The 18764-nt window shown below is 47.2% G+C and overlaps 1 protein-coding gene across 1 annotated transcript in view; it reads left to right on the top strand.

Moving 5' to 3' along the window:
- Positions 1 to 11154, top strand: part of LOC144754874 (uncharacterized) — a 749989-nt gene extending 738835 nt beyond the window's left edge. The window contains exon 7 of the mRNA XM_078643188.1: positions 11038 to 11154. Coding sequence (XP_078499314.1) covers positions 11038 to 11134 — 97 coding nt within the window. The 3' untranslated portion in view covers positions 11135 to 11154. The remainder of the gene's footprint in view (positions 1 to 11037) is intronic.
- The last annotated feature ends 7610 nt before the right edge of the window (positions 11155 to 18764 follow it).

Below are 18764 nucleotides of genomic sequence, written 5' to 3' on the forward strand. Positions count from 1 at the left end.
CTCCACACTGGGTCTAATAATTTACATATTCCCTTGGCACTTATGTGAGCTGGTCCGTGAGCCATCGTCACCACTGGGAGGACATATGCATTCGGGAGCAACCACCGTCTTTTGTCCGTTACATCCGTCCAACATTCATCTGAGTCCAACTGCCCCTTTCCATTCTTCCATTCATTCAGCTCCTCCTCAGTCACTTTCTCTTGTATGTTCCGCACACTCTGTACAGTGTCTGCAAACATGTTAACGTCCGGTACCCATCTAGCTGGTCCAGCCACAAACATTCGTGGGAGTCTTGTCCTAGCAGTTTCCTTAGCTGTTTGGTCTGCAAACGCGTTTCCCCGCCCTACGTCATCCACCACCGCTTTATGTGCACTACACTTCATTATTGCTAGCTTTTTGGGAAGCGTTAGGGCTGTTAGTAATCGTAAGATCAATGGGCCATGTTGAATTCGTTGTCCATGTGATGTCAAAAATCCCCTCTCCGCCCACAGTCTCCCATAACTATGAGCCACGCCAAAAGCGTATTGGCTGTCGGTGTAAATATTCACGTCCAATCCTGCACTCAATTCACATGCACGCATCAACGCTATTATCTCTGCAGCTTGAGCTGAGTTGTATGGGACTCTAGAAGTCTCCACCACTGTTTGTAAGGTCGTGACTGCGTATGCTGCTGTTGTGGTACCGTCTGCTAGTTTAAAACAAGACCCATCCACATACAGTTCCCCGTCCGGGTCATCTAAGGGCTTATCCGTCAAATCTACTCTCCCTTTTGTTTCCTCTTCTGTGCGGAACAGGCAATCATGCACTTCATCATTTTTTTCATCTGAGGGGAGAGGCAGTAGCGTGGCTGGGTTCAGGGTAGCACATCTTTTTATCGTTACATGTGGGGCAAATAGTGTCATCTCATAACCAGTCAGGCGAGCACTAGTTAAATGCTGTGTCTGTGTTCTGTTCAACAAAATGTCCACTGCATGTGGTACCATTACCGTAAGATCTGAACCTAGTACGAGCCCCGCCGATTGTCTTATCGAGACTGCAGCAGCCGCTGTAGCCCTTAGACAGCTCGGAAGCGCTCTTGCCACGTTATCAAGCATCGCAGAGAAGTAAGCACACGGTCTCTGTTTCCCTCCAAAATCTTGTGTTAAGACAGACAACGCGCAACCTTCCGCCTCGTGCACATAGAGTACAAAAGGCTTCTGGTAATCAGGTGTTCCCAACACAGGCGCAGAACATAGAGCAATTTTTAGTAACTCAAATGCTTCTTGACATGCAGGTGTCCAAGGTAGGGGCTCGCGCACTTCGTTGGTAGTCAGATACAAAAGGGGTTTTGTTAGTAAAGCATAATTAGGTATCCACTGGCGACAGTACGATGTTATGCCCAAGAATGCGCCCACCTCTCGCTGTGTGTTAGGTACTGCCATGTTAGTTATCGCCTTGACGCGCTCCGGTGTCAGCCTTCTCCCGTCCTTCGATAGGAGATGACCGAGGTAGGTGACCTCCTGTCGACAGTATTGGAATTTAGGAAGAGACACCTTGTGTCCCTTACAGGCCAAATGGTGCAACAACTTAACGGTAGACTCACGGCATCCCTCCTCATTGTCGGATGCAACGAGAATATCGTCCACATATTGCAACAAGACATTGCCCTGTGGGAGCTCCAAATCATCCAATTGTGCTTTTAATGCTTGGCTGTAAATACTGGGACTCTCTGTATAACCTTGAGGAATTCTACAAAATCTAAAACTGCGTCCAGCCAATGAGAATCCGAAGAGATAACGGCTATCTGGATGTACAGGTATACTAAAAAACGCATTCTTAAGGTCCAACACAGAAAAGTATTTAGCAGAGGGAGGTATCATAGTCAAAATGGTAGTAATATCAGAAACCACTGGGTATTGTGGCTCAACAACCTTGTTAATATGACGCAAATCAATCACAAAACGATAAACATCAGGTGCACCCTCACCTGCCTCACCTGAGGGTCTCTTAAGTATCGGGAGAATTGGACTATTACAAATATTTGAGTCTGTTTCCTCTACTACCCCTGACCCAATCAAATCCTGTATTATCTGCAACAGGGCCTTCTCTCCATCTCGAGATATCTTGTATTGGGGTATGCGGGGTAACTTCGCCCCCACCTTAACATTTATAGACACCGGTGCAATATCCTTTTTTCCCACATCGGTATCGCTGCTGGCCCATAGACTCGCAGGGACATCCCTGAACTCAACCGGGAGGGGCTCTTCCTTTGAAAAACATTGCTGCGCACGCGCAACAGAAGGGCCCAACGTGAGGTACACACCATCTGGAGAACAGTAAATCGTAGCGTTCAGCCTTTTCAACAGATCCAAACCCAGTAAATTCTCACCACAATTTGAAGTCAAAAGGAAAGAGGAATCAACAGTGAAGGGTCCAATCGTGAGTGCTAGGGGCTTAGAGATGGGGCTAACCACTGGGGTACCAGAGAAACCCACTGAAATATTAGTCTTGCCAGACAGAGCCGCCCCTGGAACCTGGGAACGTGCTACAGAACTTTTCGTAGCACCTGTATCCAATAAAAATTTCTGATGGGATCCCGACAAGTCTGCCGTTACATAAGGCCCACGTTGGTCAACATCCACAGAAACAGGTCCCACACTCTGCCCTACGCTGTCCTAGTTATAAGAAAATCCTGTCAAATCATCCATAGCGTATGCATCGCTGTAGAACTGTCGATCCCTGCAGCCATCACCTTCCCTCTGAAAATGCTGTCTATCCTGACCGCCGTCAAAATAATTTCCTCCCGGTCTTCTGCCCTCCTCGGACTGTCTAGTATCCTTATTTGCATCTCCCCGACCCCGTCCTCTGCCAGGTCCTGCATTGGACCGTAGCAATGGACAGTCTTTCCACCAGTGCCCTTCCTGCTTACAGTTGGCGCACTGGTTGGGTCCTAAACGCTCTCTCCTCTCTCCCCTTCCGTAACTACCTCCTCGACCACCCGACATGGGCGGGGCACCCCGTCCTCTGCCCTTTGCCACTTGCTGCAACAACACTTTTGTCTTCAAATCCTTTGCCTTCTTTTCTTGTCTGTCCTTATTCTCATTTTCTCTATGTTCATAATACTGGGCCATGCTCAAAATCCCTGAGGGGGTAGATGTCGTCCATGTACTCTCTGACGCTTGCAGTCGGGCCGATATTTCTGGCAGCAGATTCATAACAAATCTGTTAACAAAAAGACGCAGCCCTACATCTTGGGATATATCCTGCCCACTAAAATCCATAAACGTTTCTTCAAAACGGGTGAAGAAATCCGAAACTGCCTCATCCTTTTTCTGTCTGCAAGCCGTTAACTTATCCCAGTCTACCATCTTGGGAGGGATAAGTGAGTGCATATATTTAATTATACGCCCCGGTAACGCTAATATCTCAGCCTTCGGCTTCTCACCAGGCTTTCGTTCCTTATCCCAATCTGTAAATTCTTGCCAAGTACCACCCAACTCCTCTCTATGTTCCGAACCCTTCACCTGTCTCCACACATCCACAGGAACCAATAATCCAAAAAATAATTCAATATCGGCTAAGGTCATTACTGTTGAGGAAGCTGCTTCCGTTAATTCTTTATAGTAAGCTGTTGGATTTTTCCTGGAGTCGGGTAACTGCGCCTTCAAAGCTAACACCTCGCTCCTTTTCCAGGGCGTATATACCCATTGTTCTTGAAAATGTGCATCTACACGAGCTCTAGTCACTACCTGTGTCATCGGGTCTACTATTTCAAGTACCTCAGGGTGAAATATAGGGTGCACTTCACGCATCGGATTCATCCCAGGGAAATAGGTCTCACCTGTCGCTGTTAACTCATTCCTGTACTCCAACAGGTACCTCAGACTGCGGAGCACCTCCGCTACTCCAGTGTTAGCCCTATAAGCATGAGTCTTAATATCACGAAGAATCGCTGGCGCCTCTCCACCATATCCCTGCTCCCACAGCGCTATTAGTGTCGTCGACATGTGCCACAAAGCATGCTGTTGCATCAAAGGCTCATAATCGTTCATAGTAGACCAAATATCCTCTAATGAATAGATATTATTCCTTGCCCATTGACAAGCTTGATTAGCCACCATAGTCTTTTCATCCAATCCAACATTAGCACGCGTAAGCAACTTCCGTACCTGAGTGAATAATCCGCCTCCCGCTCCTCTAATGGGTGTTAGCAACGTGCTCTGGGGGGTGGCACTGGCAGAAACAGTGGGGATAGCGGGACCTGCGGAGAGCATCGGGGATAACGCAGCAGACACCGGGCTCGTCACCGTGGAAGGGAGCAAGGGGGCAGTGGTAGAGGGGGAAGTGTGTCCCGCTGCAGCGGAAACAGGTGCGCCGGACGAGGGAGGGGCCCTGACTTGGGGAACTGAAACCGCCGCTTGTGAGGCGGAATCTCCGAGCACGGGGTACAGGGGCTGTGGAGCATACGGGGGAGGGGGTCGGGTGTTCAAAATATCCTCCATCTCGTCTATTTCCTCTTCCTTTACCACATAACACTTGTTGTCCAATAACCTAAAACGTCTATCTGCGCGCTCAATCCGCAGCTCGTTCTCTTTCTTAGTATGCTCCCTAGCCTTCTGCGCCATGGTCTGTGCCGATCTCTTCAGAGCCACCTTCTCCTCCCTCATCTGACGTTCTCGTACCTCCTTCTGCCACATCCGCAAAGAATCAAACATACTTTGACGGCTGCGCCTAGCAAACAATCTGTCTTGTAAATAATCTAATTTTGCTCCGTCAAAAGAGCCCAGTAAAGGCCACTGTAAATCCACATTATCCTTTGTATACTTATGCCACAAAGTGGAAAACAAAATGGGGGTAAGCCATGTTTGACATACATATCGAAATTCGGAGAGCCCTCCGTCGGAGCGGGTTGGCTCTTCGCCAATCTAGCATCAGAAACCTCATCGCAACACCCGAAACACCGCAACTTACTAAAACACGGCATCTTGTTCTCCTATAATCACGCAACGGCACAGAGACTCACACTCATATACTCAATTACCAGCAGGTCACACCCACAGTTTCGACACACATATATATATTTCACAGGATCCACACCAAAACACGTGATACCAAAATAGGACAAGGCCCGTCGACCAAGTCCTGGGGAACCTGGACCCTACCGCAGACCGAACAGCCCACACTCGCTGTTCCGAGGCCAGGGAACCAATCCGTCTCCTGGGCAGCACTACAAATCGGCACGCACCACACCACGCGGGATCCGGCACTCTCCCGCAAACCACCGTCTTAGGTGTACGAGTGAGCCCAAAACCCTCACGTAGCAAGCCGCTCACCAACCTGCAGTATTATCCAGTCGGATTTCTACAAACCAACGTTCCCCAACCTCCGTCAAGTCTGTCAGAGCGCCGTTTGCACTCTGAGTTCCCCGGAGCACACTAGCCCCAGGAGCACACCGGCTCCTCCAATCACCAGAGACACACCGGTCTCACGGAGCACACCGGCTCCTTCAATCACCAGTCGGACCACTTACCTTCTGCTCGCGGTACCGACCTCTACCGTTCTCCACTTCCGGCTGTCTGGACCAACACGGTCAGCTCCAAAGTTCCACCTTCTGGACTCCGGCGTAGGATCATGGACCGGGACCTCTCGATCAGCAGGGTGGGGCAGCGCTGCGAGAACCAAGGTCGGCATCAAAGTGGGTACCCAGACCCACCGTGCCGACCAGGGGGTCTCCGGCCTTCTGCTACCCACTTACGGGTGAGAAAGGTCCTAATCGCGGAGTCCCTGTTCGGGCGCCATCTGATAAGCGTGGCTAAATTCCACCCGAGTGACTTACCTCACTCACCTATAGATACCCAAGAATAAGGCAGCCGGACAGTGGAGAAGAATAAACAAGCAAGTTTATTAGGCCACAAACTCCCATATGAGAGGGCCCTATATCGACCTCACCCCCAAGAGTGTGTCGAGAAGGACTGACTCACCTCATCATGGTGATACATTATAACACGGGAAAGCAGAGTAAAACACGCCCATAATGGAAAAATACTGGTCCTGCAAGAGTGTGGACAATGGCCTCATACAAGAGGCATCTGCACCTGCAATAGCAACACTTGTTATCACCTCCCAAGGACACAGAGCCTGGCCGCTACATCTCCAATACATGAGAACGGCCTGATAAGGAGTTTCGTTAGCAGGAGTTTCAGCTACAACAAGCTAAGGAATAAAAATATGCTGACGAGGAATTATTCCTATTCCTACGGGAGGGGGATGAGCAAGTGCAGTTTGCAGAAATGGTTCAAAATGGTGGCACACAGGCTAAGCTAAGAACACTGAAATAATATCACACGCATAAGTGAATAGCTGAATAATAAGAGCGTAAATGTAAATGCGTAAATGCAAGTAATTAGTTAGACACATTCCGCTAACTCATAAACATAATGTACGAAAAGGGGCGGGGCTTGGAATTAACGCCTATCAGGAGCTAACAGCCTGGTGCCTCGAACTCATCCTAAGTGGTGTTAATTAACTCCCACCATGAAATGTGTGAGGTGCTGCTCGATTTTTTTTTAAAAAAGACCCGACTGGAAACAAATCCTGAAGTGTTGGGGAGGGCCATCGACTTTGAAACAGAGGAACAAGCCTGGAGTTTAGGCGCCGGCTCAACATTCGGTGATTCTGGGGAAACCACTTAATCTCCCGTGCCTAAATATGAATGTGACTTCTGGCGGCCGTGAAACTTAAAGTCCTGAGTCAGAGCGTGTGTGCAGGGAGAGAGAGGGGAGGTGCTGGCGGCTGGGGAGGGGAGGAGAAATGCCAGTAAGGCTGTGTGCGGGGAGAGAGAGGGGAGGTGGAGACCGTAAAAAAACGAAAAAAATAAAAGGAGACACGGCCTGGCGGCCGTGAAACTTAAAGTACTGAGTCAGAGCGTGTGTGCAGGGAGAGAGAGGGGAGGTGCTGGCGGCTGGGGAGGGGGAGGAGAAATGCGAGTAAGGCTGTGTGCGGGGAGAGAGAGGGGAGGTGCTGGCGGATGGGGAGGGGGAGGAGAGAGACCGAAAAAAATCCGAAAAAAATAAAAGGAGACACGGCCTAGCGGCCGTGAAACTTAAAGTACTGAGTCAAAGCGTGTGTGCAGGGAGAGAGAGGGAGGTGCTGGCGGCTGGGGAGGGGGAGGAGAAATGCGAGTAAGGCTGTGTGCGGGGAGAGAGAGGGGAGGTGCTGGCGGCACCAAGCTGGGGAACAGATGGCGATGGCTGGAGATTTGATGCTGTGCACGCGCATTTTAACTCATTGCGCTTGCGCATTGAGCTAAAAGCGCACATGCACTGCATCAAATCGCCAGTCTAGTTAAACTATGTTTAAGCCCCTATATTCTCGCAAGCTCAATGCGCATGTGCATTGACAGGCGAAACCTAAAAATAGAAACAGGCCAATATGCTTGCTACATGAGTTAATGAAAGTGGTTACACTGGCTGAACAACACTATAGACTCGATTCACAGATTCACTTAAGCATAGATTCACTTAAGCACAGTTACAACATAAATTGATATTGGTAAGGAAGCATAGAAGGCATGGATGGCAAGGCAAATCAGACTGTATGAGCAGGAGGATGAAACCGGCAAATTAATTAATCGACTGAGTCAAAGAAAGAGTGAGATCCGACTTAGTAGTCAAAACATGAGTTTGGGGATTTACTGACTGAACCAAAAGACATTGCAAATTAATTTTCTAGATAGTATAAGGTCGGTGTATTGTCCCTCAGTATCCTGCCCAATATTTCAACTTCAGGAACATATAGATTCACAAAACACACAAGGTGATGGACGGAAAGTTGCACATTGGCAAAACATTCACCCCCAGTCACAGATCTGGGTTTAATCTATCGTTATTTTGCTCACCACGCCACCCCAGTTCAGACATGGCCATATGCAAATCAGTCTTGACCCTGTGCCTCATGGGAACAGTCCAGCCCGAACTGCCAAGCCATGTCTTCCCTGGACCGGAATCAAGCATCCTAGGACCGGTTTCTGGCTATCAGCCGTCATCAGCTAGGATAGCTTGACTCCAGTGGCGTAGTGACCCACGTCTGGGCATACCCTTCCCACATAGGGCGAACAGCAAAACACACAAGGTGATGGACGGAGGGTTGCACATTGGCAAAACATTCACCCCCAGTCGTGGGTCATGGCACTGTCTGAACTGGAGTGGCGTGGTGAGCAAAATAACGATGGATTAAACCCAGATCTGTGACTGGTGGTGAACGTTTTGCCAATGTGCAACATCACGTCCATCACCTTGTGTGTTTTGCTGTTCGCCCTATGAGGGAAGGGTATGCACAGACGTGGGTCTCGTGCTCACTGCGCCACTGGAGTCAAGCTATCCTGGCTGATGACGACTGATAGTCAGAAACCTGTTCTAGGATGCTTGATTCCGGTCCAGGGAAGACTTGGCTTAGCAGTTCGGGCTGGACTATTCCCACGAGGCACAGGGTCAAGACTGATTTGCATATGGCCATGTCTGAACTGGGGTGGCGTGGTGAGCAAAATAACAATGGTTTAAATCCAGATCTGTGACTGGGGGGTGAATGTTGTGCCAATGTGCAACATTCAGTCCATCACCTTGTGTGTTTTACATATAGATTCACAACATCTCCTGGATTTGCTGGAGGCCAACGAAGTTACATTAGACAAATCCCTCACGCAGGAAGAATAACAGAATTCTAAATACTCAAATCTGGTAAAACACCAGGCACAAATGGTGTCCCCAGGAAATACTTTAAATGTTATGCTTCTCAGTTAGCCAAAACGCTGTGAGGTCTCTTTGAAGAGGTGAGGGAAGCTGGAACATTCCCCCCGGATCTGGGAGAGTTACACCTAGTTGTAATACTGAAACCTGATTGTCCACCTGATAAATGTGATTCATATAGATGCATCTCACTTACATACCAGGCTTCATACATAATCCAGTTACCAGAAACAACATACCGAGTTCAATCAATGCAATAGCCCTAGAAGATAAAATTAAAGACCCATTAGCATTCCTATTGATTTATTTAGAAATGGTTTTAGATAAGGTCTTGGAAATAACTATTCATTATAATTACACAAATGGGATTTGGCAAGAGGTTTATAGCACCCACAAACACACCCTCTTTACAAACCTTCTGACAATAAGTTATGGTGGGGTGCTATAGCGTAGCCTTTCTCTTTGAATAGAGCCATTGGTGAAGTGATTCAGACATGACATCAGGATCAGTGGTTCAACGAGCTAAAAGATCCAACCTCTTTATATGCCGATGATCTGATATTATAGTTGAGTAACCCCCTGCCATTGGGCCCAGCAGCTGTGTACACCCTAAATGAATTTGGCATATACTTAGGGCTAAAAGTAAACTGGAATAAGTCTAGACTCTTCCTTGTATACCCTGAAAATGATTATGGAGAATGGACAGATCTCACTGAGCTAAATGGGAAGGTACAGAGATTTAAGTATCTGGTTTAGCAACTACAAAACATACGGCAAGGGAAGAAAACATTGTTCTATTGATAGAAAGACTAGGATTGTTGTCTCTTTCCTTATCCGTGCTGGATATATATGTATATATAAATATCTTACATACCTCTATTCCTGAAAAATTCTTCAAACACCTGACCTCCTTAATGAGATCATTATTTTTAGGCAACAAAGCCCACCCCTGGGTCTCATATGCAAAAGGTTGTACATCTACCTATGAGAGGAGCTTCGGCATGATAGACCCCATCTCCTATTATGATACAGGCCACTTACTAATAGCAAATAAGTGGATAACATGGGACACAAGTAAGAGCACAGGTAGATCCCGCATACGCAGTTGAACTCTGGCTAATGAGTAACCCCCCCCCATACATTTCCTGTATGGTGGGGAAATCGCAGCTGATGTGCCAACCGTTTCGTAACAAAATTTGTAGTACAAACCTGAAAAGCTGTACATAAACAGACAGGCTGGTCAGGAAAGAGAACGGGTCAGACACTGTTGAGGGTAATCGCAGGCCTACTGGAGGTGACCTCACTTGAGAGCTTCAAGGGATTGAATCACCTTGGTGTGTCTCTTTTGGGGAAGGATGAATTCATTCATGAATTTAAGGGATGGGTTTAGGCTAGTATGTACCTGATACACAGTTCTTCTCAATCTACATTTAAGGCATGCCATCACATTATATGTTAGGACAGATGAGGAAATACCTGACTTCAACTCACTGGAGGCTAAAATAATAATGTCCCAGCTTCCTCAAAAGGGTGAAAAAAATTACATTTAGAAATCTGTTATACTTAATACCCGGGTTCCTTTGGTCAGTTCAGAGAAACCTGGGAAAAAATATTGGAAGATGAAGAGTATATGCTCACCTTGCTAGCCGCTCAGAAGGTTTCACTATCTGGTAGGTATTATTTTTTCCTGTTTGAAATCCTTCATAGAGTAAACTTAACTCCTGAAAGGCTCTGGCACGTACAGCGATGCTCCGGGACAACGTAGACTTGTGGAGATATTAGTTAATTGTGGGAGGGGATATCTCATACTTTTCAGTCATACCTTGGATTCCACATACCTTTGAACCCCAAGACAGCATTGTTGAATACCCCCGAAGAAGATAGTTTCACATGCTCAGAACAAAACCTTCTCGTACTTGGATTTTTACTAGGGAAGGGGACATCCACTCCCCACGCATCGCTAAGGTGAAAAACGGGATTGGACACACATTGAACTCCCAATATATCAGGCTAAAGAATGCCCTGAGAAGCATCGCAAGATATGGGAAAGGTTGGTCACATTAAGGGATGGGGAAGTGGACAGTTAAACAAGATGTGGGGTACCAGAAATGATCTACTGAATTATGGATGTGGGGTAATAAGTGGAGAAAAAATTGGGGGAGGATGATCTTGATAGCTTTAATGATTCTACAGTAGGAAATAGTGCACAAGATGTATTGTAATTTATGGTAACTGTTCTTTTATGTGGTTGAGTTTATTATTAAGATGAAAATCAACAATAAAAATAGTTTTAAAAAACATGATTGCTTTTCAGGCCCGACCTAACATCGTCTGATGAAAGGAAAAAAGAAAGAAACTCCATGATTGTCCTGGGACAAACCTCATCGCATGACAGTGTTTGGCCTTACTGATACGATGCACATGGAAAACGGTGAGCACTTTCAAAATTAGCAGATGGTTAAGCAGCCCAATGTATTTACTTTCTACTTCTCATCGTTCCCCAAGGTGTCTCTTTCCCAAGGCTTTGATTTATTAAATGTATTGCCAGTACCCCGTTCAGGGGTCCACAGGGCAAGCAGGAGTTACTGGGCCCAACAGTGGTGGTTGAGGCCTTTTTACTCCCAATGTCCAGGGTCCGCCCTACTATGGATCCCACTCAACTGAACCAAGCACCCCCTTCTGCACCTGACTCTCAGTTCAGTAGTGTAGGACGAGAAGTCAAGGCTCCTGAAGCGCAGCTACAGATTAGTAAACACAACTCATAAATCAACATTCATGCAGCGTGAACAATAAATCAATGTCCAGTCAAAGACTTGGTTTTATATATAAGGAGTAGTTTAATTCTAACTCTACACATGCAAAGGTAAACAACATTCGAAAGCAGTAACACAATCCGCCTTGAATTCAGGGCTCTGGTAGTTGTGAAGCCACTCCTTGTCCTCCCACTTCTAGTGCGAATGGTTCGATGTTATTCCACATTCACTGATGACTGCATTCAGGAAATTTAAAGTATTATGTCATACTAAAGAGTTCCCCCCTAAAAACTCATAGGTTTAGTCACTAGAGTCTGTGGGGTTGCAGCACCAATGACTGTATGTCCCATGTGGCCCCAGAGGCCCAGTTATTGGCTTTCTCGCTCCAGTGGCATGGAACCCTTCGGTGGTGCAGTACAGTCCTGCTCGGGTTTCACAAGTCTGGCTGCATGTGGTGACACGTGCCAGCCCCTAGAAGGCACAGGTCCTCTGCCTCGTGCCACGCTATCAGCTAGTTCTGGTGATCAGGGTTGTTTCTGCTCCGGCGATCACACTGTAACTCACTTTTCCCTCCGCAGAGGTGGCGGGTTATCTCCTTGCTCCGATGGGGCTTCAGCAGTGTCCTGTTGATCCTCAGGCCTCCTTTGGTGCAGTCCACAGAATGCGGAATGGTCCTGCCTTGGTCACAGTAGCAGTTTTTCGGTCTTGGGCGATGACCCCGACCCTTGGCCTCAATGTTTCCAGCAGCACCTCCGGGCATACTGGGTCACTGCCACAGCACAAACAAGTCTAGTCACATTGACCCTCGTGTTGGTGTCCTCAGTGGTCCCTCCTGGCATACAGGGTCATTGAAATATTCTGGAACATGGGCAATGGCCCAATCAGTGCAGGAGCAGGGTCCTCGCACCTCGCTCCTTGGCTCAGTCCACGATCGCCCCTCCTGGCATATGGGGTCACCCAGTCAATAGGGCATACGGGCTACGGCTCGATTGGTGCAGGAATGTATTCTTCCAACCTCTCACAGGGAGTCCTCATGTCAGAGCTCCCCTCTGGACCGCACTCCCTTCAGTGCTCTTTTTCCCCTCACAGGGCACACTGGTCTTGGTAAGCAGGCTGGTGCTCCAGGTTCCAAGACATGTAGTCTTGATTTCCTTGGGTGATGTCCTCTCACTCAGCACGGAGATTAGCATGCTTGGGCCCCTAGTCTTGCCTGTCTGGCTGTTCAGTAGAAGAAAACATTTTGGGTTCTTAGATTCCCCTATTTATAGTCCTTTTCCAGACACAAAATGTAATTTAGAGTCTGCGTCTTTCAAGTTCTATATTGGGGTTCGGCTTCTTTTAAATAGATATCTTTCCCCTTTCTTCTTCCTCCTGAAGGATGTCTGTCACAGCAAGCAGGACTCCGAAGCTGATTAACACACAAGATTCATGGGAGTGACCAGAGTTCCCTCCAACATGTCAGCCACAGTGATATGTGCATCAAAAGGATAAATCTTGGGCCCTCAGCCCTATTCTTTATAATTCGCTTATCAGCCCCATTTCACTCTTCATGAGATGTGTCCAGGCCCCTTACTTGGAATCAATCAACGAATCAAAGAGCGCTTTAAAATGCACAGAGAGCTCCAGTGCATGACCCAACTACCTTACAGGAATGCAGCAAGATACAAATCTGTCTGGGGTAATTCCTCTGCTTCTTATATTTTCACCAAGAAGGGCTGGTCTTTCCAAGACGGAACCCAAGGTCCTCCACGTAATGTACTAGTGCAGGCATATTTGGACTGATTGTACACCCAAGGCATATACTGCCCAGCAATGTTATCCTCATGTACCAGGCCACCACAAGCATACCCACATGCATTCAGTCTGCACACACTGTTCAGTACTGCAGTCTCCCAGTACTGTACCAGAGTATGTAGTTTTAAAATCATACACTGCCAGCACACACATATTTACCATGTGCTCACTGTACCACACTTCAACCTTTGTGTAGTGTATTTCTTGCGAGCGCACATGCACTCAGCACGTTTCCACCTCACACACACTTCCACATCAACCTGATGTATTCCAGGGGTAAGCCCACAGCAGCTGAACTTTTAAGAAGGTGAGTGAGCCTGTAGGCCTCACTCCAGTGGCACAGGGTAAAAAAGACCTGTTCACTACTACTGATCACTACACTGTATGCTGCTATCACCACGCTTGAGCTGCTTAACTCCTGGTGAAGACGGTAGCCTTCCACCACTATGAGGGCATAGTTGTATACAGCCCGGTCCAACAAGACTGCAGTCTGTGGAGACAGGCCTATGTCAAAGTGCACACGCATGATCCATGTTCGCCTATAACAAAAAATCAGAATTGGGGATCCAAGCAACAATACAGTTTGGCACGGGTTCACGTCTCTCCCCATACAGAGGACTTTTCCGTCCCAACATGTTTAAATATTTTTTTAAAATAAATAATTAAGTGCCACTGTTTCCACACAAACTATTGTACTAGTGTGTACCTCTACATTACCAACTCTAGCGCTCTCTCACTGGCCGCATCAATGGTCTCTTCTTCCTTTGCAATGACTGCTAATCTTGTAAATCTTCACCAAAGTAGTAACCCTTAAGGGACAGACAAAGGTCACCGGCGTTCAGTTTTCTAAGCGCAGTATCATGTGTTGAACACTTTGGTTGAGCAAATCATGTTTCCTTTAATCCACTTTAATCACATTTGGAATGTATAGTTGGACTGTTAAAAAGCAGCTTTCTCACAAAACAACAAAGTGATTCACTGCAGGGTATGTATCTACCAGAACATTTAATGTTGGGGACGAAACTGAAAACATTTAAATTTCACCCAAGTATGTATAGGCAGCTTAATAATTTAATGTAGAAGAACATCCTGAGACTTAATACCAAACAGGACTCAAGAATTCACAGGGAACTGAACACTTCAGAGCAACTTGGAAACGTGCACTTGTACCTCTGCACTGTGGGTATCCTTTGTGGATGTATGCCAGGAAACCTCATGGGACTTTCCTAACACATTCATTAACTATTAAAGACAGCAGGTTGTGGGTCCTGGTGCTTCTTTCCATTCCATTGACTTTCAGGAGCTGACTGGGTTACTTCCCGGTAATCATCTTTAGTCCTCCTCCAGTTTTTCATCTTCCCAACTACTTCTACCCACAACCACAGTTTACCCATTCAATAGGCTCCCATCTTTTTCTAGTCTTCCTTCTCTTCGAAAAGTGGAAGCCACACCTTTATGCTTATTTCTTTTACTTTAATCTAATACATCCGTGTTAAGGTAAGGGTCTTTCTTTAGCTGTCTACATTTTCAGAATATGGATTCTTTAAACTGAGGCGTATCTGTTCAGTGTATCTGTGATGTCTGTGTTAGGTAGTTGCGATGTGGGGATTGTGGGGAGGCGGGCAGTTGAAGAGATTGTTGGAAGAAGACAGCAGCTCAGAGTAGATTTTACTGCCTGCTCTAAATAAAGAAGTTTACTTACCTTGGTTTCTTGGAGAAATCATTGCAAATTGGGGATGAGGGAGTTACCTACTTCATGTTTCTGTTCCTGGTCCTCTCAAGCGTCCTTGGGAGGTCTTGCTGCTACGCTCGGTTGTATAGTTAACTCAAGTGTTCCTTACCAGCAGTAGAAGACTGTTTAAACCTGGAGGTAGAGCAAGCAGTGCCGCTATCGGTTCTGTGCAATTTTGGGGTGAATTCAAGCATTTCCAAAGAAGCTTTGACATGTGAAATTTGCAGTGTGCCTCACCTGTTGCCCTTGTGAGCAAACGAGCATGATTCTTATGGTGCTCTTTCCTGAACTCTGTGCATGCATGGGTTATGCCACTAGACCCAACATCGTGCACATCACCGTATTTTTGGAGTGGGAACGTGCTTATTCCTACCACATTTGGGCTACAACAGTAAGCTTGCAACGTAGCATATTTTCCAAAACATTGTGGCCATTTAGTACTGGGCCGCACAAGGGAACCACCACACAGTGTTAATCTAGTCACTGGCAAAGCTTTGTGTATCCATGGATAGTACTCACATCCTATGGTGATACGCACACCACATCCTACGGGGATATGCACACCATCGTCCTTCACATCCTAGCAAACTGAGTATTAATTGTGTATTGTCTCCAAATTTTACATGATATACACTCACCAAACTAAATAACATTATTGGTTGTTACCTTCTACACTCATGTGTGTAAATTCATATTTAGGTATTGAGTGTGTGTCATCTCCAAATTCTATGGTGATACACACACCACCCTAATAAGACTATTGGCTGTTACCTTTGATCACGCTGGGATTCTCATACAGATTTTTACCTTACCAATCCTTGGAATCCCTGGTTGACTGAACCTTTTTGTCTGCTAAGAAGTGTAAAGGGAAGATCTCTAATTTCATACCTATGACAATTTTCCAATGACCAAATACATCCCAGTTCAAAGGACCACTGACTACGCAGTAAAATTTAAAGATTTATTACAAAGCCAAAAATAACTGAACATACAAGCACCTCAGCAAGAGGTTCAAGAAATAAACTGGCACTAATACAAACATAATCCTACGCAAGAGTCTCAGACGACTTAAAATAAAAATCAGAATAAGTTCAAGAAGCATTAGGCAAATGATAATTGTTCCCACTGGAAATCTTGACTGCATCTGCTCCAAAGGGAAAGAAAAGATTAGTCTGTCCCTACACTAACTCTAAGGTGACATCCCTACATAACATACCTGCCAGGCAAGAGAAAAAAGGTGTCAGCTGTGTCTTTATCCAGGTAAGTAGCCAAAGCTACGGAGCTCGTTCTAAGATGCTCCTTCCTTTCTCCAGCTAGTTCCCACTGCAAGTCTACATTCTGGCTCAAACCCTGCTCTAAAGTCCGCCCTTCTCCGCTAAAGACTGCTCTCCACCCTCGGGGCACTATCCCTAATACAAAAACCCAAAACAGTAGACACACCTTAGTAACACCCCCTCTGGGCAGGTGCCTGCTTCTGGAGTTTTCCACCTAGACTCCATCCTTGTCCAAAAACTGTTGCTGTGTCCTTGGGTGCCGGGCACCTTTCCTGCCAAATGTTGCATCTCTGCATTCCAGTGTACTCCCTTCGTTCTCACTCCTACCAACCTAACTCCTAAACAATGGATCATTCTACCTAACAAGCTTCGTGTCCTTGCACCTGCAACAGAAACGCATGAGAAACAACCTTGCACACTCTCTAAGTTACAATTCAAATTCAACTGCGAAAAGGAGCCTTTCCCAAGGAAAGAAAATTATACATTTCAAGTCGTCATCTTAGCTACGCTAAGAAAATACAGTTAGGCCTCTGCTGGCGTTTTCATGTCTCAGGCCTTTACACTTTCAAATGCATTTTTAATACTACAACATAAGCATTACATTTAAACCATTCTAAAAACATTATTTCATTGAATTTCTAAGACATTATTCCTTCTCATGTTGGAACACCATTTTCCTCTTCAGTAGCAACCTACACGTGCAACTTTAATATGGCATGTTCAAATCTAATACAACATTTTACACATGAAGCAATAATTTCTATGTTACTTAAGGTATATTCTCGATTAAAGCACTACATTAGTCTCCAAATTATATGGGCACTCTTCTACATTTTGCAATACACTCAATTAGTTCTACATTTCTAAGAATCACACATTAATACAGTCCTCTAAATATGCGGGTGCTGACTACGGGTGGTTATAATGCACCCCTACAATTTTCAAAATAAAATGGCGCTCTATCTGTCCCCCCCCCTTCGATGACCTGTGTCATCACAAACTACACCATCCTTGTGGAAAGAACCGACTTAAACAGAACTTGTTGCCGCTCTTCCTCTCCTGAGCATTTCCAGGTTCTTAAGGTTACGATATTGACTATCCTGCAGTCTCTCCATTCGTCTCTCTTGCACTCTCAGTGATCTCTACAAATCTGCTAGACTTGTACCACTTGTAAGCTCTTATCAAACCCCACAATTCGATCAATCAATCAATCAATCAATCAAAGACATTTATAGAGCGCACTACTCACCCGGAGGGTCTCAAGGCACTAGGGGGGGGGGGGGGGAGCTGCTACTGCTCGAACAGCCAGGTCTTGAGCTTCTTCCTGAAGGCGAGGTGGTCCTGGGTCAGGCGGAGGTGGGTCGGAAGGGAGTTCCAGGTCTTGGCGGCCAGGTAGGAGAAGGACCTTCCTTCTGTTGTCGCTCTTCGGATGCGGGGGACGGCGGCGAGGGCGTGGTTGGTCGATCGGAGGTGGCGTTTGGGAGCGTAGAAGTTGAGGCGGCTGTTGAGGTATCCTGGGCCTTGGTTGTGTAGGGCTTTGTGTGCGTGGGTGAGGAGCCGGAAGGTGATTCATTTGTTGATCGGGAGCCAGTGCAGGTCTCTCAGGTGTCTGGAGATGTGGCTTCGTCTGGGGACGTCGAGGATGAGTCTCGCCGAGGCGTTCTGGATACGCTGGAGTCTCTTCTGGAGCTTGGCGGTGGTTCCGGCGTAGAGGGCGTTGCCGTAGTCCAGACGGCTGGTGACGAGGGCCTGGGTGACCGTCTTCCTGGTCTCGGTGGGGATCCACCGGAAGATCTTACGTAGCATGCGCAGGATGTTGAAACAGGACGAGGAGACGGCGTTGACTTGTCTGGTCATGGAGAGGGAGGAGTCCAGGATGAAGCCCAGGTTGCGTGCGTGGTCTGTCGGTTTGGGTGCGGTGCCCAGGGCGGGGGGCCACCAGGAGTCGTCCCAGGCGGAGGGCGAGGAGCCCAGGATGAGGACTTCCGTCTTGTCTGAGTTCAGTTTCAGGCGGCTGGTTGTCATCCACTCGGCTACGTCTTTCATCCCTTCGTGAAGGTTGGCTCTGGCGGTGGCGGGGTCCTTGGTGAGGGAGAGAATCAGCTGGGTGTCGTCGGCGTAGGAGAGGATGTTGAGGTTGTGTTGGCGTGCGATGGCCGCGAGGGGGCTCATGTAGACGTTGAAGAGGGTGGGGCTCAGCGAGGATCCTTGAGGGATGCCGCAGATGACTCCGGTGGCCTCTGACTTGTACGGTGGTAGACGGACTCTCTGTGTTCTTCCGTCGAGGAAGGAGATGATCCATTCCAGTGCCTTCTCATGGATTCCGACGTTGCTGAGGCGCTGCACTAGGGTGCGGTGGCAGACAGTGTCGAAAGCCGCGGAGAGGTCTAGGAGGATGAGGGCCGCTGTTTCTCCGTTGTCCATCAGGGCTCGGATGTCATCAGTGGCAGCGATTAGGGCGGTCTCGGTGCTGTGGTTGGCTCGGAAG

This window comes from Lissotriton helveticus, chromosome 5_1, assembly GCF_964261635.1.
Source record: "Lissotriton helveticus chromosome 5_1, aLisHel1.1, whole genome shotgun sequence".
NCBI lineage: Eukaryota > Metazoa > Chordata > Amphibia > Caudata > Salamandridae > Lissotriton > Lissotriton helveticus.